The sequence below is a fragment of the Lissotriton helveticus genome, chromosome 7 (assembly GCF_964261635.1).
Source record: "Lissotriton helveticus chromosome 7, aLisHel1.1, whole genome shotgun sequence".
Classification (NCBI taxonomy): Eukaryota; Metazoa; Chordata; class Amphibia; order Caudata; family Salamandridae; genus Lissotriton; species Lissotriton helveticus.
In genome coordinates, this window is record NC_136068.1 from 593983099 (window position 1) to 594009424 (window position 26326).

The 26326-nt window shown below is 46.5% G+C and overlaps 1 protein-coding gene across 5 annotated transcripts in view; it reads right to left on the bottom strand.

Annotated features, from left to right (window-relative positions):
* DBN1 (drebrin 1) overlaps positions 1-26326 on the bottom strand; it is a 258527-nt gene that overhangs the window by 93301 nt on the left and 138900 nt on the right. For 4 of the 5 annotated variants that reach the window (XM_078652761.1, XM_078652760.1, XM_078652759.1 and 1 more), the window contains exons 2-4: positions 9371-9426; positions 8894-9006; positions 5360-5434 (exon numbers count right to left, since the gene is read on the bottom strand). In XM_078652761.1, the coding sequence (XP_078508887.1) occupies positions 5360-5434; positions 8894-9006; positions 9371-9426 (244 nt within the window). Of the gene's footprint in view, positions 1-5359; positions 5435-8893; positions 9007-9370; positions 9427-12674; positions 13154-26326 lie in introns of those variants that run through there. The other variant, XM_078652763.1, reaches the window with a different exon arrangement.

Sequence of the window (26326 nt, forward strand, 5' to 3'; positions counted from 1 at the left end):
GAAGGAAGGAGTGAGAGAGAAGGAAGGAGAGAAAAGACTGGGAGTGCATGGCAGAGTGACAGATAGCAAGGTAAATGAAGGCAAGGGTGGGAAAGATGGGACAAAAGGTGGAGGGGATCTAAAGAGAAGGAGAAGAGAGGGTCAGGGAAAGAGAGAACAGCAAAGAGGAGGGCAGGAAAGTGGGAGATACCAAGAACACGAATTGACGTGACACAGGAAGAGTCGATACGAGAGAAAAGAGGTCAGGGGAGAGAGGCAATGAGAGAGACAGAGGTGACTCGAGAGGGACAAAGGAGGGAAAGAGGGGGGCAGCATAGGGAAGAAACAAGAGACAGATAGAGGGAAGGGGGCGAGGCTGGGGAAAGAAAGACAGCAGCAGGGAAGGAAAGATAGAAGGAACAAGCAAAGGTGTAAGAGAAGAAGGACAAATTATAAGGGATGTTGAACAGACAAGGGGGAGAAGCTAGGAGGAGGAGGAGGTGGCAAGAAGGGCAGAGAAGGCAAGAGGGACAAAGAAGGTGAGGGGGGAGGAGTGAGGCAGAGGTGATAGGAGGGTGGGCAAGAATGACTAGTATACAACGAAAGGGGTGGGAGGAAGAGATGAAAGAGTACAGGAGATGCAAAGAGGAGAGGGGGAGACCGGTGGATGAGGATATGGGGTCGAAGCAGAGGGTTGAGCAGAAGAAGGAGGGGTTGAAGGAAAGGGGATACAGAAGAAAAGACAGAAGGGTCTTGGCACAGGAGGGGGAGCTCGAAGAGATAGGTTGTGGCAGTCACTTCTTCCATCTATGCAATCCCACCTGTCAATCTACTAAAGTATCCTGCATCACTACTAAAATGGAATCTCAAAGTTGCTCATATGATATTCACTCGACCCTTTGCAGGAATTCACTCTGTCAACCTTCTATGGACCACCGTCTGTAAATTCTCTTACAGAGTAGCACTGTGTGCTACACCACAGAATCACAACTCTCAATTCTGTGTGCAACAGCACTTGCTACTCCCATATAGGATCTCACATTTCAATCCTATATGGATTCCTACCCATCTGTAGTAGATAGAACCCCAACCTAGGAAATACCAAATCTCTCTGCTATACATTCTCAGCGGCCTCTCCCTTATAGAATCTCACTTGTCATTTTCCTAAAGTTTTAACTGATCACTCCGTTAAAATATGGACTGTCACCCCCTCTCCACCCCCTGCCAGCCTGAAATACAGCTAAACAAGGGTTTTCAATCACCTGAATCTAAAAGAGAAAAAAATAAGAAAAAGAAAAGCAGCAAATGAGAATAATTGAAGAGCAACAGGAATGGATATGAACAAAAAAAAGACCAGAATGGCATAGAAGTAAAGAGAACAAAGTAATGGAGAAGAAACAAGGGAAAGAGGACCGGAGACGTGAGGGAACGAGAGACAAAAGAATGAGAGAAGCAGGGAACAAGAGTTAGAAAAGCAGGGAGGTAAATAAAGAGAAATTAAACAGCAAATTAATTTTAGGCACAACGTGTTCCGAATCTAGCATGATCTTAAGACTGAGTCATTAAATTACAGCGGGCGAGAGGGGATTGGGTGTCAATCAATAACAAGGAAAAAGTCACAAACCAGAGGTAAGGGAGGAGGTATTAGATTGGGAGTAGAGTTTAAGTAGAGTCGAGGATCCTTGCAGGACGCCACTGTGAACTGATTATCATTCTCGATTGATTCAATCGAGAATGATAATCAGTTCACAGTGGCGTCCTGCCTTAAAGAGGGTGAAAGCTATCATTGCTTTAAATGAAAGGAGCAAGCCGAAGGACAGTCAGGTGTTGAATGACCCAGAAATGTCGACTTCTCTGAACTTATCTGATAATGAACGAGTTGTTTCTGGAATTCAGGGAAGTCACCTTTGCTGCCCTCTGTCTACCCAAGATTACAATAGAGATCAGGGAATGACGAGGGCAAACTTAAGGGCCACCAGCCTGAACATGACCAGGCTGGCTTCAATTCTAACAGCAGTCAAATATATCCTGTTGGCAACACTGTCAAGGACTAAGGGCTCCATTTCATTCAATTGTTTTGCTGCTCACATTTTATCTGGAAAGTCAAAGTGAGCAACGAATACTCTAGATTGGAATGTAGGGAAGAGTCAGAGCCTGTTAATGGCATTTGTATAGTCCATTTTCTGCAAACAGATAGATTCAATGGCGCTATTGGTTGTCTGGAGTGCGGGCCATGCTGTTCCACAGTCAACATTTTAGAATTTGTAATTTCCTGTGATGACATGAGAGGGGTTTTCTCTGTATGATTTGGACTAAGAAAGGATTCCTCTAATCTTTCTTTGCCATCCCAGATGTACCAGCTTTTGTCATTGATCATAGCGACATCCCTTATGAAGTGCAAAGAGATAGAAGCTATTGTTATGAAAAGGTATGATCCAGCAGCAGCCATCACTGTTGAGGGCAGCAGCCATCTTTATGAGGGGCGGTAAACCAATGCTAAACATCCTCATGCGAGGCACAGAGAGCTAGGGCTGTTGCAATAAACAATTCCCTCCTTGGACATCAAGCAGAGATTATATTCTCTTGCAGGTGTGATCTCTGTAAGACGCTTTGAGCAAATAGCACAGAATATATTGGGTAGGATGTATGAAAAACTGTAGGCATCTCCTTGAGGGACGGTGAGCAGTCATGCACAGCTTTCGGACAAGCAGGGAGCCAACAACAGCAATGCTCTCTGTTCCTGGATCATTGTGTAATTAGCTACTGCTGTATATAATTGCTGCACTTTCTCCTCTGTTGATTGGGCTATATGGATATGGCTGCCATTTTTGGGGGCAATGACATGAGAAGGTTGTAGTAATAAGCTGCAGAGCCACCTGCTCCGCAGTCACATTAAATGATTGCTACAATGTCCCGGACATGCTGTATTTTGGACCATAGGACGTACGTGTCCTTCCATGGTGAGCATTTATTTTTAATATTTGTTTTTTTTAAGTATTCAACTGCAGTGAGGGGACTGCTAGACGCAAGAGTGAACCCCCTAGTCAACATTCTTGGCCTGTGCGCCATAGGTAATTCATTCAGTCGAAATGACTACCTGACCTGATCAGTTTTAGCTATTCTCCTGAATCACATGTAGTTCGGTTCTACCTTAAGTGAGAGTCAAGAGCGTTCCGGAGTTTTGAACGCTGCAATCCCTGGGTTCAACCTCCTTGATTTTGTAGTTTGTTACATTCTTGAAGATCAGGTATGACATGACCAATCCGAGATTCCTGGCAGGAATGTAATGGGGCACCAACGTTTGCAGCTGCATGGTCCACATCAGGATAATAGACAGTCTAGAATGTGGTGGGGTACAGCACCTCCTCTCCAAGTTTGACACAGGAAGCTCTCATTCAGTGATGGACATGGACTGGTCTTCTGGAGATACAAGCCTGACTTCACAGGTTATCTTTAGGCTGTATATATAGATTGGAATTTTTTTCACATAATCAGAAAATGCACTGATCATTTTTGGAGAACCTAAGCACAGGGGAGCATGCAGTCATTTAAAAATGTGGTAGAGGAAAGACCATTGGGTTACTCCGCATGATGCACGTTATGCTCCGGATTTAGTAGCATGCAGATTTAGGCAAAGGATAAGATTCCATCTTAAGCGCCCCTGCAAACATGCTTTACACAACATGGGCCTGATTCATGGCTCTTTCACCAAGGCCAATGAGCTTACTTGGGCTACATAGGGAGAGACATCAGGTGCACCAGTCTGTGTTACTTATTACAAGTGTCAGGAGTACATGCAGAGAACTGAGTGAGTCAGGAATCTGAGCAAGAGTGATTTGCCACAGTAAAAATGTAAGAAGGGGATAATTTACACAAGTATTACCACAAACAGGGAGGGGTTTTTATTCAAAAAATGGTTGGAGGGAGAAGAGAAGTCCATTTAAAGGGATTTTTGGGACTGGTGGTATCCAAGATCGCGTGATTTTACTAAAATTATATGTATCGAATACTTATAGCGGCTTTCCGTCAGCCGTCTTCATCCATTTGGTCTGTTGCATCCTTCACAGTTTTTGGTTTGCCCACTAAAGCATACAGCATGGTGCAATGGGACAGCCAGCTTCAGCCATTGGCAAGCTTCACTGAGCGACCACATTCTGCTCTTTCATAAGGAGCACATCCGCACAAAAAGAAGTTCCAAAATGCCAGGAACAACCATGGCATTGTGTGCTTTGAAACCCCAAAATATTTTTGTTTTAGGTATTTTGTTGCAGACGGCCTGGTAGCTTTTCATTTGTAAAGTTTTCTAAAACCGGAGACAAAACAAGAATTGGCAAAGCCAAAAGGCTGGTGGCCAACAGCAGACATATTGGCTTTGCTAATACTTGTTTTTAAACTGGCTCCCTGTCTCCAGGATTTTTGAGGTGCCATTACGTTGTGTATCTGGGAACAACTTCAAGTTTGGGTACTGCATGCATATTTGTGTTTTATATCAGGACTCTGTTTTCTCTTATTCTTGATTGCACAAAAAGTCTCTCCTATAATGGACTGGGAATTTGCTTCAAGTGTTCACGGTTGGTGAGGTTTCAAAGAAGTCAGTTGATCTCACTGGATTTTGGAGCACAGAAGGTCTTTTATATCCTCTCTATATTAAATCTCTCATTTGGCGCGCCATAGTGGACATGTTCATTTTTTGGCACTATCTGGATCCACCAATTTATTTGTAAAGCGTATACTGTTATGCATTTCATTTGTAAGAAGGAGATTGCAGTATTTCAAGGCTGACTGTACTGTATTTGATTTTCGTAAGTAAGTAAAATCTATTTAGAAAAAAAGAGATCAAAAAATGGTTCTGAAATAGATAGTCCAGACATGTTTATGTTGGGAGAAGCTCATGAGGTCTCCAGCTAGGCAGAGCCTCGGGTGGATACGAAGGGCACGGCAGCATGACAGAAGCGTCCTGGAATTTGTGCCAATGTTGGGAGGACGAGACTCGTGATAAACTGCAGCACCTCCTGGCATGGGGGAAGGCATGTAATGATGCCTAGCCTAGCACCAGTGCCCTCTTACGAATTCTGATGGGGTGCTAATGCTGTATCGTTCCTACTGGCGTGAGACTAGACTACTGTCCTTCAACTACTCTACCTCTTGTGACACGAACGTCCTAGAATTCTTGATGCACCACTAATGTCGAGTAACGCGTTATAATCTGGCACAAATGACCTGTAACTCCTAGTGGCATTAAAGTACTACAGCTATCGCTGGCGTGGCACTAATGCCCTGTAACGCCTAGTGTGCCAGCAACATAGTACAACTCCTCTTGTAGGGACACTAGTGTCACATGACTCATGCCAACATGAGACGGACGGAAGGGGGCACTTACCTGAAAGAACTCTGCAATCTTGGCCACGTGGCTGGCACAGGCACATTTACGGGCATCTGGAACGTCTTCACCAACCTGCAATAGTACCCATAGAAAGAGGCACAGAGAAAGAACAACAGATGAATGCCGGGATTACTATGCCCAGGACATGTCACATCAGGGTAGCGAGCTGTGCAAACTGCAAGTCCTTCGTCTACACGCCACACATGCCCAAGATTCGTTGTCACCCCTGACAATTCTTAACCTTCCATAAGTGCACTTCTACTTTGGCCGCACAGCCAACATTTTTCCAGTCTCTCTCCTTTTCCCACCCCAAGCAAAGAGAAGGCATTGGAATCACAAAGGTAGGTGCAGTACAATAGGAGAAGACAGGCAACTGTGGTAACCGACCCCTAAATGGAAATCAACACCAATCGTGTATGCCCCTGACCCGAACATCACAATTTTCTGCATTCCAAAGAGAATCTTGAACAAACAAGCACTGGCAAAGCACACGGATATTGGTTGCATTTTCAGATCAGCTACAAGCTAGACTTATTGGCTTTGCCTACAATGGTCACTAGCAGGACAAAGAAAAGGAGTCACCGGGTGCGCTGACAGATAGCCACACTGGGTAGCAAGGAGAAAAGGAGCTCCTGTGTATGCTGAACGTCAGCAGGGCCTGAATGTGTGAGTAGCAGAAGCAAACGAGCTGCCAGGCAGAGCCGCCATTTGTTAAGATAGCACCCTGGGCGAAGAGAAATTTGGTGCCCTTGCTGCTGGTAGTGACTTAAATGAGGCAGCAGGGGGCCCTTTTGTGTTCACTGGTCAGTAGCTGGGTGAGCAGGGACTTGACCCTGAACACAAATATCCATGGACCTCCCCCAGTTCACCCAAATCACTAATAGCTTAGCTGCCTTAAGCAGAGGATCGGTTTGTTGATGTGTGTCATCAAGGGTCACAGATTGAAGGGAGGGCAAGGAAGGGGGTGCTAAAGGGGTATTAAAAACAATGCCCGCCATATTATAATGAAGGACTGAAACCACTTTACACTGGCAAATCAGACGGAAACGAACATGTAGGGGCAAGGTCACGACTGGAGATTTCTGAGAAAGGGACTGTTGTTGGCATAACCTTAATGTACATAGCTCCAGGCGCCCCTCAGAATATTGGGCTCTGGGCCCAGCTAGCCCATGCAAAAGGCCAGCCCCGCTGCCAGGCGCCCATGACACCACAATGGTTATGTAGCAATAACAACGGTGCTGCATGTTAAAAAATATATATATACTTCCGGCACATAAGATTGGCTTGATCTTAGGCAGCCAGCTGAAGTCTTGCAAGATCAGATGGCCCTCTTGAAGTCAGGCTATCCCATCTGCAAATGGAGAAGCTAACATGGTGACCATCTTAAGGTCAGGCTTGCACTTGAGTCGGGACAAAATTATTAAACAAAACAAGGCTGCTGAAGTTAAAAATAATGCAAAAACAAGAGTCGGTACTTGTGATGTTAAAAACGTGCCACAGCATTAAGGAGGCATCCAATCAATGATGTTGTAATCCAACATGCCATCATCTAAGAAAGCATTGTTCTAGAGGGCTTAATGGTTAGCGAGGCAGGACTAGGGAAATAAAACAGTTTTTTCACTACACTGGAGGACCTCTTTATCAATCCATGCATTAGAAGTCGATTTATAGATGCAGCAGGAGAATGGGGTCCTGAAAAGTTCAGGATTTGGTGCATAATGCTTAATAAGCTCAGAGGAGCTTACGCTAAACGTTTGCTGTTCTAGTAAGGTATTTATGTATTTAAAAAGTCTTTTTTTCAGAGAAACATAGTAGTTCTGGCTTGACGTATACCTGAATTGCAAATTTTTCTAAATATACATGGTATTTGAGACGAACCACTGAAAACCTCCTAGGGTAAGCCTTGGCTGCTTCCCCAAAGCTTTCATATAGGCCTGGGTGCTTTTTTGTTCACTCCTCTGCAAATGGAAGCAATTCGTCAAAGGGTAGTTCTAATTGGCTACCAGCATCTAATTAGAAGGAACTAACATATGGGCTCTGCCTCCTCAAGGCCCTATTCTGATTGGTTTAAACAGTGGTCAACCAAATTGCAGAAACGGCATCAATGCACCTTAACCTCCCTTTCAACTGTACCAACAGGAAAAGGACCAAGGTTGATTTACAAATGCCTTTCCTCTGCCTGAAGTGACATCTTGTGTGAACAATGATGAACTGGAATGTGAGCCCCTAGCCATTGTCAGTTGTTTCTGAGACTCTTACCAGCATTCTACCCACCACTTTTGTGTTTTCCTTCATGCAATGCCATACATCCAACAAGTAGGATCAGACATATGTCCCGTGGTAATTGTGCCAAGATGTCACTCACTGTTGAGACCAAGATAGTCAGAAATCAGTCTGTGGTTGTTGTGTTCTCATTCAGAGGGCACCAGGTCAGGCAATTTGGATTCGACTGTTTCTATTGGAGCAGGACCAAGGCTGACTTGCATACAACTGGTCTCTGTAGAAAGTGGTATAGTGGGTGAAAAATAATGGCGTGCAGATCAGCCCAAGTGATTGAGACTTTTGTACACATGGCACACATCACCTTTATGTATTCCTCATCGTTTGAGTAATCAGAAATATATCCCTGTGCTTATTTTGTATGATGGCACCAATCAAATACTGTGTGAAGCATTTTGCAGTGAGGTGTTCAGGCAAAAAATCTGCCTATCTCGTGAGTCTGCTCGTGGAGCAAATTTTGGTGTGCTTTTTTTTTTTTAATAACCTGATAGGACAAATATAGGCATTTTGCTAGTTCTGCTTTTTGGCACCACTATAAACAGGAGAGTGGCATAGAAACTAATATCAAGGAGAATGCAAGTCAGAAGGTTAGACCAGAATAAAACAGACATTTTGATGTATGTTGAGTGACGGCCCTGTAGCAGACAGGCTGTCGATCAAAGATTTACACTGGAAGAGTCAGTGGAGGTTCTGCTGGCAAATACCTGTCATTTCGTCCATTTGTAAGTGGGAAGGCAAACCTCAGGTTTTGCGGATCTCGTATGTGCCACATACTGACAGATGCACTGCACCTCCTAAACTCTAAAAGAACCACTAACACTAGGAGCGACTTTGGACAACCCTTACACACAGGCGTGCCAGAGAGCTTAGACAAGGAGACGAAAAGATAGTGCTGTAACTGATACTGCCCAGGCATCTCCACTTGGCTTGCCCCAGGACCAGGAGAACAAGCCGACACCTAAGGGGTCAGCGATTTCCCACCTGTCTATTGGAGATGTACATTTTCTCAGCAGTTCCGGTCGTGAGATCCGAGGTACAGTTTACTCACACCTTGAACCTGCAAGTGAGGGAGTTTGTTTTTTGCAGCTCCACATAACTTGGCTGAGTTCCCAAAGCCTTGTATCCACTTTCTGCTTTCCATCCACAGTACCTCTACTCTTCGATCTCTTAAATGCACTTAATTTTTGACGTACAAGCAAACTCCTTACCAGCCCTTAAGCACCTCCTAGCAGCTTGCCTTGAAAGACTTACCCAGTTGACAAGGACATATCGTGGCAGGGTAGCCTGGGGGTCCTTCACGCTGCAAAATCCATACATCACCTTCTGATTCTCGAAATGACTGGAAAGGTCTGGAAGACCTCCTCCTGGAAAGAGCAGAGGAAGAAAAAGAAAGTGAGATGGTCAGAAAGAGATAAAAAGAAAATAGCGCGAAAGTGGCATGAAGTTTACGAGGAGGCGGAGATGGAAGGAATTCAAGAAGAGACAATAAAAACATTGAGAAAGAGTAAGAAATAACCTAATCGGTGCTTCATTATGGTACTCACCTTTGCAGGAGTCTGGTTTATGGTAAGGTGGAGCGGGAGAGGAGAATGGATGAAATTAGGATGGGCGATACAGGAGTAGGTGAGTCAGGAGGACAAGGGGATAGAACCATGAGGGAAGTGCCAACGGGTGATCGGGGAAGGTAAGTGTCAGAGTATAGGGTAAGGGTGGCGTAGGTCCTCTTACCTCCTGATGAAGATAAGGTAAGGTCATCACTGTCTCCATCGTAGGTGTAGAGAGCCCTGAGGAGAGAAAAAACATGCAAGATTAAGCAAAGGTTGGTCCTCGCAGGGCAGACTGAAGCAAGTTACTGACACTCTATACCACATCACGTGTCTATCTTCGTGCACCCCCAGCCAGCGCATATCAATAATCAGGCTCAACTGGCGATTCGCCACCTTCTTGGTGGGCCACAAGCTAGGGCGCTGCTCTCAGAGCTAGATGGGCTGTCATGACCCAAAAAAACGCCCTCATCAGCCCATCCTAGTTGCCGCCTTCTACAGTGTGGGGCTAGTTAGAACATTTTGGCAAGGGCTGTTTGTGATTTCCACTCCTGCCCCCATAATGCATTCCTCCAATGCAGACAAAGTAGCAATGACGGCTTTAGAACCGAAATGTGGACTGTCTGGGCTGCAAGTGATTAAATATAAGGGAACGGAATCCTAACAGTGCCTCTTGTCTCATAGGCTTGTGCCTCAGCTTTCAGTTTATTCACATTGTACTGTTCCACATAATAAAAATCATGATTTTTTCATAAGCCACTTCAAACATCTAAGCACATTTTTTCGCGGTTTCATGGGATGCTTTGCCAAATTATACCCTAAATCTATAGAACTGGACTCTAACAAAGTGAAACAAGATTAAAATTATGAATGCATTTAATTAATGGTTTAAAAAGCAACATCCAAACCAAAAACGGTATTAAGAGTGTGGTGCAAACAAAAATAACTAATGTAACCAGTAACAGAGACAAAGGAAGGGGGGAACAAGGCAGGATCTGTATACAGATCAGAACATGGTAGAAAATTGTATTTCATCTATGAACTGAAAGCATTAGCTTAAGAGCCTATGAAACAAATGAGTTTTCGCGGCTCTTCTGAAGGATAGAAGAGATTAGGAAGTTGGCAGTACAGTATGCAAATAATAGACAAATAATTCCCTTTTTGTTTCACTATTGGGGATAAGTACGCGTATTCAAATTTACAGGTCATACTATAAGAGGTCTCCAGAAGGTGCGGCTCTCTCATCATTTACTCTTCATTTATGCATTGAGCGTGGCCAACACTCTAGTCCTGGCCTCCGTCAAGCAGCAAGAAGTCTGAGGGATCTACAGGAATACGCTAGAATGTGGCTCTCATTTTTTGCCTGCACTAGCAACCTGTGGACCATAGTCAGGGCAATGGGATGGAATGGCACAGAAAAACGCAGCCAATGAAAGTACAGCATCGGAGTATGTTACAGGAAGACAAAAAGAGTTGTGCATTTCAAATGCTACTCAGGAGCTGCCCGTGGATCACCAAGGAGCTAATGTCCTGCAAGGACAAGCGGTCATGGTGTCCCCATCGCCACACATCCAGGCTGGAACATGAGCCACCATAATATAAAGGGTACTAGAAAATCATTAGTGACCGTGACTTGTGTTGTCACACTCTTTTTGGCTAGGTTTTACTCCAGTTCCTATTTGCACCTTTCAGTCGCCCAACAGATAAATGTATGATATAAAAATAAAAATGTATTTAAATCTATTTTGTGGTTTGTTTCCTGGTTGTTGTAAATTCAAGGTAATTTAGCAACTTTGGGTACTAAGTTATCACTACCATTCACTCACTGGGGTAGGGACTCTCCCTCTGTGACCATCATTATAGAGAGGAGTTCCCGACTGGAGTGTGAGATCAGGAGGCGAGACAAAGGGAGCGAGTGTAGCGGGATTGATACAGATGGTGTGTGATCGACAGCGGTTTAGGCTGGAGAGCAATATCAAGATATAGAGCTATCAATACCAGAAAACGCAGGCCACAGGGTACGATGCATGGACAGGGTTGAATCGTACCCTGCATACCAAGCTTAGATACACATTTGGGAGGTGGCGAGGGTCTCAAGTCTGGAAACAATGTGAGACAGTTGTCTCGCGAACAGGTGCTACTAACATCGGTTATTTCCAGACTGACCTGTGGGACTTCCATACAGACAGGATGGGAGTCTGGCTAGATTTGGTATTCCAAACCATACTAAATTCAGCAGCGAGACTTATCACACACACAGAGGACAGAACACATCTCACCAGGTCAAAGACATCTGAACTGCTGCTTTGTAGAGTAGCGCTGCATACTCATAACTGCATGCATAACCTACAAACCCATATATTGCATTTCCCATGCACACCCAGCACAGAAACTACACCTCCTGGGGAGGGACAGAAACTCCAGGAGCAAAGGAGAGGGGATGTTGGAAAATACTGAAATTCAACAAACCTAAAACCTAATATTTTTCAGAGTAGCAGCCACAGTTTTGAATTGCATGTCTGCGAGACTTGGGAGCACCCCTCATACACTGTGACCTACTCACAATGCTAAATGTGGTTGCAAACATACATTTAAGACCAAATGTACCTTTATTTTACATCTGCCAGAAATTCACAAAGGGATTCTTAACAGGTGTGAACTCACTTACGGGTGTGGATGATCACTGTCACAAGTGAGGAGCTCTATGCAACTGCAAATTCTATTTTTGGGCAGTGAATGGAGTTCCAAGCAGTAGCTTGCCCAGGAATTTTGAGAAGGGAGACAAATTTGAACATTTGTGGAGATTTCTAAACTCAAATTCATCCCATTTCCAACCTTGAAAGCGTGTTAGACTTACTCCAACACAGAGCCTGCGTATATCCCTTTGCAGGGTGGGAAGAGGAATGGATCACCACAGATTTATTTGCTAGAGGGTTAGAGAAAAGAGTTTCCCCATAGGACAAATATTTTCCTGGTGGAGAACATTTCTTTTTTTTTTTTTTTAAGTGTATTTGCATAGATGATCTTATTCCACCTCAGGGGACTTCTCTGCTACGGATAACTTCATAAAGTAGGAATAGGACCCAGACTAGAAAAATAGCCTAGACTTCCGAATGCTACGCCTGCAGACTAGCAATGAACTCGGCAGCTTTCCAGGCATATTCATGGGAAATATTGTAAATTCCAAAAAACAGAAAATGTACGTTCAGGTGCAAATACTTTTCATACTTTTTTGTTGACTCTAGCCCAATGTTTTTAAATTAAGTGTGAAAGGATTCCTCTTTAACTGCTGCCATGGCCTCTCAAACAGGCTCAGCAAACAAATTATTTAACTAACTCAACACGAAAATATACTTTTGGTTTGAACTATATCTCCGTGTGCGTTCTCTGCATTCCTTAGTATGCAAATATATCATTCTTGTGTATACGTCTACCTCTGTAAATACGCAAGTGATATTATGCGTCTATGTATACAAAATGTCACTCACTATGTCAAACTGTTAAGTGCGCTGACTGACACCTCTTAATATGGTCCGCGCTATCGAAATCCCCAAATACATAAATCAATAGGGGGGTGCGAGAGACCCGGAATGGATAGGTTAGGGAGAAAGGCAAGGAACGGTTTCAAGCAGGTGTGATAATGTGTGCTGTGACACAAAGGGGCGTGAGGGAGTCTCTATTTGAGGTAGTGTGTCTTCCAGAAAATGGGGGAAGTAAGTATATGTGAATTCGGCGTAGGAAGGAATGGTAAGTGAGGAATCGAGGAGGAGGGTAGACTGTGGATGGAGGGAGGGAAGGCTAGAAATGTAGAGATGAGAGAGTCACAGGGCAGCAGGTAGAAGCAGCGTCAAGGGCGGGCAGGAATGTGAGGGGAGATGAGGGGTCGAGAAACGACAGAATAGTGACCGGAAACTAAAACAACGAGAGATGAGAAAGAAAGCGTAAAAGCTGCTCCGCCACTGCATCAGGTGCACTTCCGTAATTGGGGTCAGTGGCGGGTCAGTTTGTAACTGTAAACATGAGGCTCGCGCGCTGACTGAAGGGGAGGAGTCTGATGAAATGTAACGGGCAGCGGCGCCTCTGCTGCAGTGCGTCACCTCCGGGCTGCAGGCTCGACCCGTGGCGCGTGCAGGCGCGCGGCGGTCCCGTGCAAGCGCGGTGTGCAGCCGCGTCTGGGGTGCACATTCACCCTTTAGTAGCGTACACCCTACTGCTACGGTTCAAGGAGATGGGCACGTGTTTGTCAGAACATTTAATTTTTATTAAGGATACAGGGAATCAAAATATGACTGACTAACGAGGAAAACTCAAAAGATACAAATGATTTCCAACTATGACAGAAGTGGTTCGCCCCCAACTCTCTAAAACATAAAATATAGTGAACAAGAATGAACAAGCATTTACAATGCAACGGTTTCGCCTTCGAAAAAGTTAGAGCTATTGGCATTGTAAATGACAACATTTTTATTTATGTGTTGGTTTTCAAAACAGATAAATAAATGGCACTGTCATTTACAATGCCAATAGCTTAATCTCTCGCAAATGCCACACACAAACACACAGACCCACACAGAGTCCCACACACATACATACCTACAGAGCCACACACAGAGCCGCACACTTCCAGTAGTCGGTGGGCAGCGTGGAGCAGACCAGCACCCAGCCTGACAGGGCCAGCAGGAAGGCCACGATCTCCCCCGCCATGCTGGCCATGGTCACCGGCGAGGGTCACAGGTGTCAGAGCTGAGGGCACGGGTGAGAGCTCAGGGCAGGGGTAAGAGCTGAGGGCAGAGGGGTGAGAGCTGAGGGCATAGGGGTGAGAGCTGAGGGCAGAGGGGTGAGAGCTGAGGGCTTAGGAAGAGCTGAGGGCACAGGGCAGGGTAAGAGCTGAGGGCACAGGGGTAAGAGCTGAGGACACAGGGGTAAGAGCTGAGGACAGAGGGGTAAGAGCTGAGGACAGAGGGGTAAGAGCTGAGGACAGAGGGGTAAGAGCTGAGGACAGAGGGGTAAGAGCTGAGGACAGAGGGGTAAGAGCTGAGGACAGAGGGGTAAGAGCGGAGGGCAGAGGGGTAAGAGCGGAGGGCAGAGGGGTAAGAGCGGAGGGCAGAGGGGTAAGAGCGGAGGGCAGAGGGGTAAGAGCGGAGGGCAGAGGGGTAAGAGCTGAGGGCACAGGTAAAAGCGGAGGGCAGAGGGGTAAGAGCTGAGGGCAGAGGGGTAAGAGCTGAGGGCACAGGGGTAAGAGCTGAGGGCACAGGGGTAAGAGCTGAGGGCACAGGGGTAAGAGCGGAGGGCACAGGGGTAAGAGCGGAGGGCACAGGGGTAAGAGCTGAGGGCACAGGGGTAAGAGCTGAGGGCACAGGAGTCAGTGAGGGCACAGGTTAGGGCAGCGTGGTGAGGGCTGGAGGCCTGGGTTGAGGTCAGAGGGCACAGGTGCCAGAAGTGAGGGCCTAGGAAGAGCTGAGGGCAGAGGGGTAAGAGCTGAGAGTACAGGGGTAAGAAGTGAGTGAGGGCATGGGGTGAGATCAGATGGCAAAGCAGCAACGTTGGCCTCTGCATTGTCTGAAATAATAGTAAAAATGTCTCCCTAGTGCTCGTTTAGTGCCTTTGGTACTTAAATCCAGCAACTCCAACAGGTAATGAGCCAAGGAAACCACCCTTGCCTCTATGAGACGATCAATCTGTTGCTGTCCCACCACTAGTTGCATGTGCTACTTCTGTGTGGGTGCTCTCTTTGACACAAAGTCACTTTCTACAGCCTTGTGTGGGTTTGAAGGCGTGTCAGGTGCCTGCATGGCATAAATGTTCCCTTTACAAAAACTCGTGAGCACTTCTCAAGACTGTGTTGTGGTCCGCAATTGAAAATATGTGCTAATCATTAATATGCGATGGTTATTATAGGCGATATTACACGTATTTGTCCTATTGGTCACGCTTACAGTGTCCAGTTCCTGAACGCAGATTCTACAGGATGTTCGGAACAGGCAACTTAGTTAACAAATAAGACATAAGCAAAATATAAATCATTTCTGCATACATATATACTGACATGATGCTTGCTAAAATTACGTTCGATTGATTAAAACCCTCTATATAAAACCCCATATGTATATTTAAGTGTCAATATTTATATGGTCTACTGTCCACATCCTCGGTCATATTTTCCTCATTGCTTCGTCCTCGGATTCTTGTTAACCATCGCTCTACACCTGTTAACAGTATCCCGCAGCTCAGCTGCCATCCATTTCCCGTCTTTCCCTCCAGTGTTGATTTATCTTCGCGGCTTATTTCGATTCCCCTTTTCAACAGACCCACGATTGCCAACTCTTCTATGCTTCCCGCTTTCATAGAGTACTTTCTATTAACATACGCGTTCTTTCGCCAATGCTTAATTGTGTTTCTTTATCACCCACTTGTTTCTCCAACACAACGCTTTCTACTGCGCACTCTTAAAACCCTGTTTCGCTCCCACCACTTTACTCAGACTACATGTGAATCTCGCTTCTCGGTCTCCTCTTCGATTCTATCTTCACTTCAGTCTCCTGACTGGCCTCACTTCTTGTCGCATTCACTTTCTGATGGTCCCCTCACTTACCGACTCTTGGATACCACGTTCTCCCCCCTACCATCCAGGTATCCTCCAAGTTTGTATCTGTAACGTGTAAGTATGTAAATTTACTCATGTACTTGGTTCTATCGTAAAGCGCTCCGACACCTTTGGGTAAAGTCCGCGCTATATAAAATTGCATAAATAAATACATACAATTTCCCCCGTTGCTTTTTATTCTACTCGCTGAGCCTTTCCTTCTGCACTCACCCATTCGCTCGCTGTGTGGCTGAAAGTGTAGAGCGCTACTTGGCTGGCTACGTCCAGAATTCCCCGAATATAGGGATCATGTCTACGCAGAGCAGCCAAGCTAATGTCCAAGCCCTTCTCCAGGAGCAGTCCGCTCACCGCTACCCCAGAGGCAGCCATCTTCCCCTCAGCAGGCACCGGCGCCATGAAAACGGAATAAACTGTGGTGTTAAACGCAAAGTTTGTGCTCTTGAGATCTCTGCATTTACTCGAGTGTTTTCAATAGGTGTAGTTTGATTTGTTGTACGTTTTTTCCTAAGCAAAAACAATAACACATAAGCTTTTTCATGCCCTCCTTTCTCTCTGTTTTGCATTTCTTCACTTCCTCTTTATTTCTTCCTTTCTCTCTCTTGCTCGGAGTCTAAATCTGATAATGAAAGATAAATCCTGCTTCCCAGAAATTAGTGCCAGCATTACCACCTGGCCTGGGTATATTAAGCACTGGTCCTGGCTGCAGGCTAAATGGTCGGCTAATTCCTGGAAGTGAGGGAAGTTCCATTTCCTTATGGACATATCACAGTATCACACAAGCTCTCATCAGAGCAGCCCTGCTCCTCCCTGACGGCCTCAGCGTCTGGGTACCCTTAGGGGTGATAAATCGAGCATAACAAATCTGGAATTATTATTATTATTGTTCCACACCCTATACCTCACCGAGTTAAGCATCCGTTGCTGACATCCGCGTGGGCTGCAGATGTTGTCTTTCAATTGAAGGCAGAACAATTCGGCCTTTCATCCTTCGGAGGTCAATACTGTGAATTGAATTCAACTGGGAAACAGTAACAGCTGGTGTAGGTTTAACACCCAGCTCCATGTCATCAGGGCACTGGGTTTTCAAAACTGGTCTTTTCTGTTCCGAACAAGTGTATTGAGACATGCAAGTCCTATTGGGTTAATGGAAGCAATGCATGACTACATCTCCCAGAAGGCAATGGGAATCGAATGAAAAACAACGGACTGAAAACGGAATAAACTGTGGTGTTAAACGCAGCATGAAAACAAGTTACCTCTAATTATTACAGTACTGTCCCACAGCCATATGCTCTTCTTTGGTCATGTCTGAGTGGAAGTCTAATATCACTAACCCCCCCAATCCCAATCCTCGTCACACTGCTGAGGCATCAATAAGCCACGGGGACCGGGGGAAGGCCTTCTGTTTAGAGAGGCCGCTGCGGCCCCTCCATCTGCCTGTGACTGCCGCGCGGCGCGGTTCCCATCAGGCCTGCTCTTTCGTCCGATCGCAAACAGAATCTCCGTGCAGCGCCTTGACATCCATCATTACCGGCGCTGCCCCGAGGCGCTGCGGGGCACGCAGTGCCGGTAGGGCCCAGCGAGGGGCAGGGGACGGGTGAGGAGACAGACACTCCGACAGGAAGCGCAGCTGGCAGGGGGTGCACACACCTCCTCCTTCTCATTCAGAATAAATGCAGCAACATGTCCCTGTGCAATGGGAATCGAATGAAAAACAACGGACTGAAAACGGAATAAACTGTGGTGTTAAACGCAGCATGAACACAAGTTACCTCTAATTATTACAGTACTGTCCCACAGCCATATGCTCTTCTTTGGTCATGTCTGAGTGGAAGTCTAATATCACTAACCCCCCCAATCCCAATCCTCGTCACACTGCTGAGGCATCAATAAGCCACAGGGACCGGGGGAAGGCCTTCTGTTTAGAGAGGCCGCTGCGGCCCCTCCATCTGCCTGTGACTGCCGCGCGGCGCGGTTCCCATCAGGCCTGCTCTTTCGCCCGATCCGAGGGCAGACTCCCTCTAAACCACACCACCCACGGGCCCCGCATCAAGAAGGGACCTTTGCTAAGAGGCCCTATGCCGCAGTGTGTGTGGGGAAGTGCAGACACGGAGCGGGCCACTTCCAAAGAGAACTTCCTTGCATCCCGTCCCCGGAGAGGCGCCCTTCCCCCCACCGACCCCTCTCGATGCGCGCAGGAGCCTCTCCTACCTTCATGTCGCTGATGATGGTCGGGAAGAGCCCCCCGAGGGCGCTGCACTCCTTCTCCATGACGGCATCCATATTTCGGCGCTCTCGGTGCACAACACAGTGACTCAGAGCCGGTGCAGGACACGGACGGCGGGAGGGGGCGGGAGGGGGCGGGAGAGGACACGGACGGCGGGAGGGGGCGGGAGAGGACACGGACGGCGGGAGAGGACACGGACGGCGGGAAACGTGCACAGGACAGCGAGGGGGGGGGCGGAAAGGCACACGGAGGGGGCGGGAATGGACAGACTTTCAGTGAAAGGGGAGGGAACGGGAAAAAACGTAACTCCGCCCTGGGAAAAAATCTCGGGAACGCCCCCGAATCTGGTCCGGCCTTGACGGACAGATCCGGCACTCAATGGCTAGCCTCCATTTATGGAGCTAGCCAATGAGAGCCGGGGGACGTTCCCTGAAGTCCTTATGGTCAACATAGGATTTCACCTGCGCCGAAAAGCTGCGCAGAGCGCAGCCTTCGGCAGGCGAAACCCAAAAACTAGACTAATCACCCTTGATTCAGTATTTGATAGTGGTATCCAACCCACAAATGGGGAATAACGGTACAGTGCATAACTGGGTGTAACGATTACTAATTGACCGCTTAGAGGATCGATCATGATGTTGAAAATAAGTGTGAGGATTCAGCAGAGGAGAAAAAAAAGAAAGTATATAGAAAATATTGTTCAGTCTGAGTAGAGATAAAGCAGAGGTTGTCGTTGTTGGTAATCGTTGCAGCTCAGGGGACAGTATGACAGCAAAAGAGCAAATGTTATTCGGGAGAGCAAAACAATCCTTATATTTCTTTGTCGGAGTTCGGGTGAGAAGTGTTTGTATGTATGTATTTTTGTATTTATATAGCGCACTTCTACCCAGAGGTCTCGTAGCGCTGTATTCATACCGCTGTGGAACCCATTCTGGCTTTCCTGTGAAATGTTCATTCCTGGGCACCCCCAAGGTGAAGCCAGGCATCCAAGCCCTGCTGTGGGCCATTGTGGAGATTAAGCAAGCTATTGCCCAGAGTCACACAGTGGGACCCATGATTAGACTAGGCACCGAGGCGAGAATAATCAGGTCCGGGGAAATTGTGTCCAAGAGCCGCCGAGCCGGGACTTGAACACTGGTCCCAGGCCAGACCTCTGCATCAGTTAACCATTGAGCCATGCTTCTCCACTACTCCTGAAGTGTTGGGAGTCCTTTATTCACTAACAAAGCGGGGGGCTGAACTGTTCCTGCAAGGAGTGGGAGGAATGGAGGAAGACTAAGAAGGACTAAGCTAAAACTGGCATGACCAGAGGTGTAAATGTAACACCTGTGGGCATCCCTTTTGTTGGATGTATTTGCCTCACACACCCCGAAGGATGTCATGCTTCATCATCGGCGGTTGCTCCTCGTCGGGGGGGCGGTGCAATCCCCGACGGGCACACCTCAAAGAGGGGCACTTTGGCGGAGATCTTTTGTATCCAACTGCCCTATGGTGAAGTGTGGGTGTGTGGGCGGGGAGGCAACTGAGCCTGAGGTGATGGTTAAAATGCAGCAAGGGGTGCCGGAAACTATTTTATTCTGGTGGTCCCCCTATTGCAGTTAAAATCGTGAAAACGAGCTCACTCAGTGTCACCTCATTAGGTAGAGTGACCTATGTGAAGCTCTGAAAAACAACAGGTGGTCAACATGTTTCTCGCAATGGGATTACTATCCTGCGATTCATCAGGACCTTAAAAAGTGCAAAACAATAAAGAAAATCAACTCAATAACATGCTAGTGTCATGTATATGGTGTGGTGTGGGTATACTGTTTACCTCTATGGAAAGTCCTATGCCTAAGGGTTAAGGGCTAAGTACCACATGAGTGGTCGGCGGGTCAGTACATCGGCGGAGATGGGTAGGTGATCCCACGCGGACACGGGCAGAATGAGCCAAGTCTGAAGGCTTACCCCGATGTACTGACCCGCCGACCACTCATGTGGTACTTAGCCCTTAACCGGCACTGCCTGCCCCGCAGCGCCTCGGGGCAGCGCCGGTAATGATGGATGTCAAGGCGCTGTTGTTTTTCAGAGCTTCACATAGGTCACTCTACCTAATGAGGTGACACTGAGTGAGCTCGTTTTCACGATTTTAACTGCAATAGGGGGACCACCAGAATAAAATAGTTTCCGGCACCCCTTGCTGCATTTTAACCATCACCTCAGGCTCAGTTGCCTCCCCGCCCACACACCCACACTTCACCATAGGGCAGTTGGATACAAAAGATCTCCGCCAAAGTGCCCCTCTTTGAGGTGTGCCCGTCGGGGATTGCACCGCCCCCCCGACGAGGAGCAACCGCCGATGATGAAGCATGACATCCTTCGGGGTGTGTGAGGCAAATACATCCAACAAAAGGGATGCCCACAGGTGTTACATTTACACCTCTGGTCACGCCAGTTTTAGCTTAGTCCTTCTTAGTCTTCCTCCATTCCTCCCACTCCTTGCAGGAACAGTTCAGCCCCCCGCTTTGTTAGTGAAGACCATTCACGGACACATGCTGTAACTGGACCTTCCACTCTCACAAGTGGTAACTAGTGTCCGTTGATCTATTGATCTCCCTCCCTCCTTCTGATAAAGGGAGTCCTTTATTCTCAGGGAGAGAGATTTTCATGAAGTGTTTGTTCAGTGCGACCCACATATGAACTGAGAGGGATGAACAACCTTGAGATGAATAACAGGCATTGCACACCTCTTAGATAAATAAAGCCAGGGCAGTTGTATTCCATTGCAAAAATGTATAAAGCGCTTACGACCCCAATTGGGGGGGTTGGGTACTGAAGTGCTTGCCTACATGGGTAGCAGCACGCTACCCTGTGTAGGTTGTTTGGTTGGAGGGGAGTTGTCTTTATTTTGATCCTGAGTGGAAAGAGATTCTGTGTCAAACGAGATGGTCACTGAGGCACAGGTATTGTGTTATAACGTATGGGACACAGCACTCAGCAGCGTGATGAATGAAGAAGTGCGCGTGATAGGCGTGCAGTTATGGTTTTTGGCAAGCTGACAGCTTTGAGCAACCCTGCAGGTCCCTTTTTGGTATTCATGATCATAGTGCACTTAGCTGGTTACTGAACTGGATTGTCCATTCTGAGATATTTTGTTTAAAGTTTGTGGTCCTGAGCAGGCATAGGTTAAAGCAGACTTGCCAACTCACATGGTGCCACCGTGTATCATACAAATTCGGCTCCATTCACACGGTCACATGGTGAGGTGCCGAAATCACACAGTGGCACATAAAACAAGCTGGAAATCACTACACAAAGTGGCATTCCAGATAGTCTTTGGAAGCTCTGAGCTGATAATTTCTATTACTGGGTGTGAAAACACCCCAGGACATTGGCTACAGCCTCAGCGACCCATTTTTTTAGGTTTTTGGGGAAGGGGAAGGGGAGGGTCTTGGTGAGTTCCTCTTAGGTAGCTCGTGGCATGAGGCCACCCTCCTTCCGAGGCCCCGCACCCCCATCACACGGTGAAATAAGTTTATACTTTGCCAAGAAGTGGCCATATGGGAAGGGCAAGGAGGGATAAGGTCTCAATTCCCAAAGCCACACACGAGTAGGTTACCTCGCCTGTTTGTTTTTTTTAACTTTACTTTCTGGGATTTCAGTCCCTTTCATCCAATTGTTAAAGAAGCATTGGACAGACCCACCCCCCCCACCCCCCCAGGATTTTGCGGCTTGAGATGACAAATTTTGCACCCAAAAAATACATTTACGTTCCAAAGCCCCACAATTTGCAGTATTTTTGCAGCAGGCTTAATATGTGCCCGTCATAAAAATGCAGCACCAAATCACCTGGAAGTAAACTGTAATTGTGACGAGACGTATCCCAATAGTCGTTTGTTGTAGTGGCATACTTCTCCCCTACTAGTAGCTCTACTGCTGCAAGAGTTTCTGGTGATGGAACTAGGGAACCAGTATGAGTCGCAGCTTCGCCTCAACATCCTGTGATTCTAGGGAAATCACTTAAACACTCTGTGCCTGAAAAAACACATATGAATCTGACCTTGTGTAATGTAACTGGTGCTCGTGTAAAGGGCTCTAATGCCCTTAGGCCCTATCAGCGGTCTATATAGCTGCAAAACACAAAATTGTTCATCCAATTGACTCCGTGACGTACCAGAATCCTGTTTAAAGATAATAAGACCTGTCTGGACAGCAATATGCTTTTTACACCTAACCACCGAAAGGGAAACTTGTGGCTTTCAGCAACACTGCTTGAGGGAGATAAAGGGCAGTGGAGAGGGAGGGGCCTATACAGGGAGCCAGGTAGGTGACAGAGGAATTTAACAGGTCTGCCGCCAGCAGTCATATTACTCATCTTCCTTTCATTGGCTTTGTGACAGCGCTGAGCCAATAAAAGGAGGAGAAGCCTAATTTTCATTATTTCATTATTTTTTGCAGGCACTTTTGCAAAAATCGTGGGACTTTACAAAATTTCCTATTTTGCAATGTTTTTGCATATCACAACATTGCAATATCTTAGGGGGTCTGATTGGAAAAGCCAAGAGGTCCACTTTATTCTCATTTTTTTTTTAACTGGCTGTGCCAGGGCTTTTGCTGATGTTGTACAACATCTTTAAAAAGCAAATAGATTTTTGCCAATGTAGTGAAGCATCAACAAAAAAAAACCAGAGAAAGAAAACCACAATTAGCGTCCACAACTCACCTACATGAGTGCCCCTACAGAATGAAATACGCAGGTTCTTCTTTTTTTAATTACTGACCGATGGTGGCGGACTCTATTTGGATCAATACATTTCAAAAATGTTAAAAAAATATTTTCTCGAAAGCACTTTTTAGAGTGAGGAGTAGCCCAGCAGCAAATGGCAGCTGCCGGGCCCCTGAAAAAGATTATGATATTTTATGTCAACGATTGCGTGGGATGGGGAAACAATAGAGGAGCAGGTGGACGAGCAAGTGTGAAAGAAGGAACAGGTAGTTGAAGAGAGAATTAATCAAACATTTTTTTTAAAAATAACATTAAAACCAGGGTGGTAGAGGAAGGGAAAGCACAAAGCTCGGAAGTAGGGTGGGTCGCCATTACAGGAGCAGAGAACGGAAAGGAGAGAGTAGGGGTTGGAGGATGGGAGAAGCGGGAATACGTGCATGTGGTGGTACATGGGGCCTGCAGCAAACACGAAAGCAGGAAAACACATGCACTTTGTTGGAGTGTTTAAACAAAAACACACAATCATTTGCAATGCAATAGATCTCGCGTTACTGAAAGTTTGAGCTATTGGCACTGCCAATAATAATGCAATGCCAATAGCTCAAACTTTCAGTAATGCAGGAGCTATTATATTACAAATATTATTTTTTTTCTATGTTTTAAGCAATCGCGGCACCCGCTTTAGCTGAAGATGTTTAAAGCTGAAGCGCGGTGCCACGATTGTAAGAAAAGTTAAGACATTGAAAAAAAAGGTGTGCAGCACATAAGAACCTAATGGCATTTGCAGGTCAAAAGCATGCTAATGTACTAGCCTATAGGGTCCAGTATGTATTCTATTTAGTATGGAGTTGGTCGAAGACCAGACTCAAATCTGTGACTGTGATGGGAGCAGCACAAACTGGATTTTGTGGCCATGCTAGAATCAGATTATGAGTGCTGATTTCAGCCACAGGGAAGAGAGTTACCGAGGAAGTGGGACAAGAGTGCAGGGCACATACAACAAAGACGTCCTTACTCCTTTCCATAGAAGTGAAAATAGATCACTCAACCTCCTGCTAGGCAATGTACAGACACCGTACAGATACACAGACATACAACCGCACTGCAAAAGTTACTGTCTAGTTGTTAAAAGGAGAAGAATTTGGAGAGCTGTTCAACCAGGCCAATAGGTCACCTGTGTGAACTCATATTAAGAGACCACCGGGGGTGGGGACATTACAAACAGAGGAACTTGAATGAAAGTAAAATGTAACATGATGCTCCAGCTGCGACCTCAGCCGTGGTCTCTCGCTCTTGCAGTATAGGAGATTGCAAGTTCAGGGGTGCTTAAAAGCAAGAGATAGTTAAAAAAATGAGTTCAGGATAAAATTGAAAGAGGAGACTAAATAGGCCAATTGAAGGGTACAGGGGGTGCTGAAAACACGAGAATGTTTAAAGGTGCAGTCAATTTACAGGATTGAACAGAAAAAGGAGGAGGCTATAGAGGCCAAAGGGTAACCGTTTATTAACGACTCGCTATAACGTTACTGGGACAAAATGTATCTCCTTTTCTCGAGCAATCTGCAGAAAACAAACCTGGCCAGCAGAGAGACACTCCGCAGCCATCTGCCAGGGAGTTGCAGTTGCAGGTATGGTCATAAAGTTGTAGCAAAGACTGCTTCTGCAGGCAAACATTGTTGAACTGTTTGAACAGCTAGCAGCAGTCACATGTTTTAGTCATGTAACATACATCTGTGGCACTGGTTTCCACAGGGAGTGAAAGATCAGGAGCAGCGTTGGAATAGCGCTGGCCGACACTCTGTGCTGTGTCATCTTCAAGGCACCCGACTTCTTCGGTAATACTGTAAGCAACCTTGCTGTTGTGACGCGGGTGGCGGGAGCGGATCCCAGGGTCATGGCACCAAGCGGCTGGTCAGTGGGGGGAGAACTGTGCGGCAGCTGCGAGTGGGTGTAGCATGCAGCACCCAGCCGAGGAGGACCTGTGGGCTGTGAACCACTCTATGCATGTTTGGTGAGTGGTTGGGCTCCTTGATGACCCATATTTGGCCGAGCTTCAAGTCCATACCGGAGTACAGCATGTCTCAAAGAGACAGCACAAGAGCTGCCTAGGCGAGACCTAAAAGGGTAGGTCACTAAATGTACATAGTGGAAGAACAAAGGTCAGCCAATAAAAAGGATAGGAAATGCTCCAGGGGAGGGACAAACACATGAAGAGGATGGCAAACCACTGAGTAGGATAGAAGCAAAAGAGTGAAGAAGTCAACCACTGGCAAGCAGTGGGCCGACTGTATGCCCACTGAATATTTTTGGTATGGTCCACAATAGACTCGAACTTACAAACAGCTAGAATCTGTGTGCATGGTGAAACTTAATCAGGACCATCAACTCCCAGCATGTAAAGTGAAAACGTGAACAGGATGAGATTCTCATGTTGGACCTGGGAAACCCCAGAGCCCTGGGTAATGGCACTAGGATGACCAGGGGAGCAAGACGAGGCCTGTGCCCCAGGTCCAGAGCTGTTAATAGGATGTATTGTATTGTAATTTAAGCACTTTTTCGTCAATTAGCACCCTACTCCGGAACCCATAAGGGATTACTGGTTAGTATAGTGAAAATACGAAAAGTAATTTGAGTGGTAGATATGTTGGTCCGTTATTTTGGATCGAGGAGGCTAGTGGCAGGTTAGAAGAGGGGGAAAAGTTTTGCCTTTATATGGCACTTGCTACCCTTGATCAGGTGTTGAAGCACTTTTTTGCGAGTTGCACGTTATATGAAAGTAGGTCAAGGCTTTTGAAAATTGCCTGTTGTAGGAACCCCTTCCTGTTTTGTATGTGGCTCATCGTGTGAGTCACCTAAAAATCACTTCTAGTGAAGCCACTGGGTAGGTGAAGAGGGCAGCTAACTAGTAAAATGGTAGGCCGGTGGAAGGGAGCGGGCGAGCAGGGTGACCCGGTGGCTCCATGTCAATGGGATACTACTTTTCTGATCCTGGACTTTGATTTTACATATAATTGCTACCCAGTGTTGCTCCAATGGGCATATTTAAAATGAACCAAGATTACAATTCCCACAATGCACCGATTTGTAAATGTAGAGACAAGGAATGTAAACGAGGTGCCCCTGTGCCCGTGACATGGAGTCATATGGAAAAAGCAGACTGGTGAGGGAAAACTGTGTTACTGCCATACACAACACCTCTAGTAGGTTGTAGATTTTAGTCAGTGACTGTTGCATGCCTAATGGGGCCAGTAAATTTACGTTTACATACGAAATCACCGGCTCAGTAACTACAAAGTGCGAAGTGTTGTTGACTAGAGGGGTTGTGCCAGGGCCCCTGGGCACCCATGGGACAGGTGAGGGTGGGACTGAGAAGGTTATTTATTAAGAGGGGGCGGGTGGGAGGTAGAGACCAGGACACCGGTGGGTGAGGAGTAGAGAGTAAAGTAAAAGGCAAGGATGTATTGAGATTGCGGATATTGGAGGGCAGTTGGGGTGGGGGCGATAATGATGGAAATATAGGAGCTGGGGGCGTGAGCCGAAGGATGGCGAGAGGAGGTGGCAAGATGTATGGTCACAGACACCATCTCGGTGAGGATTATACACT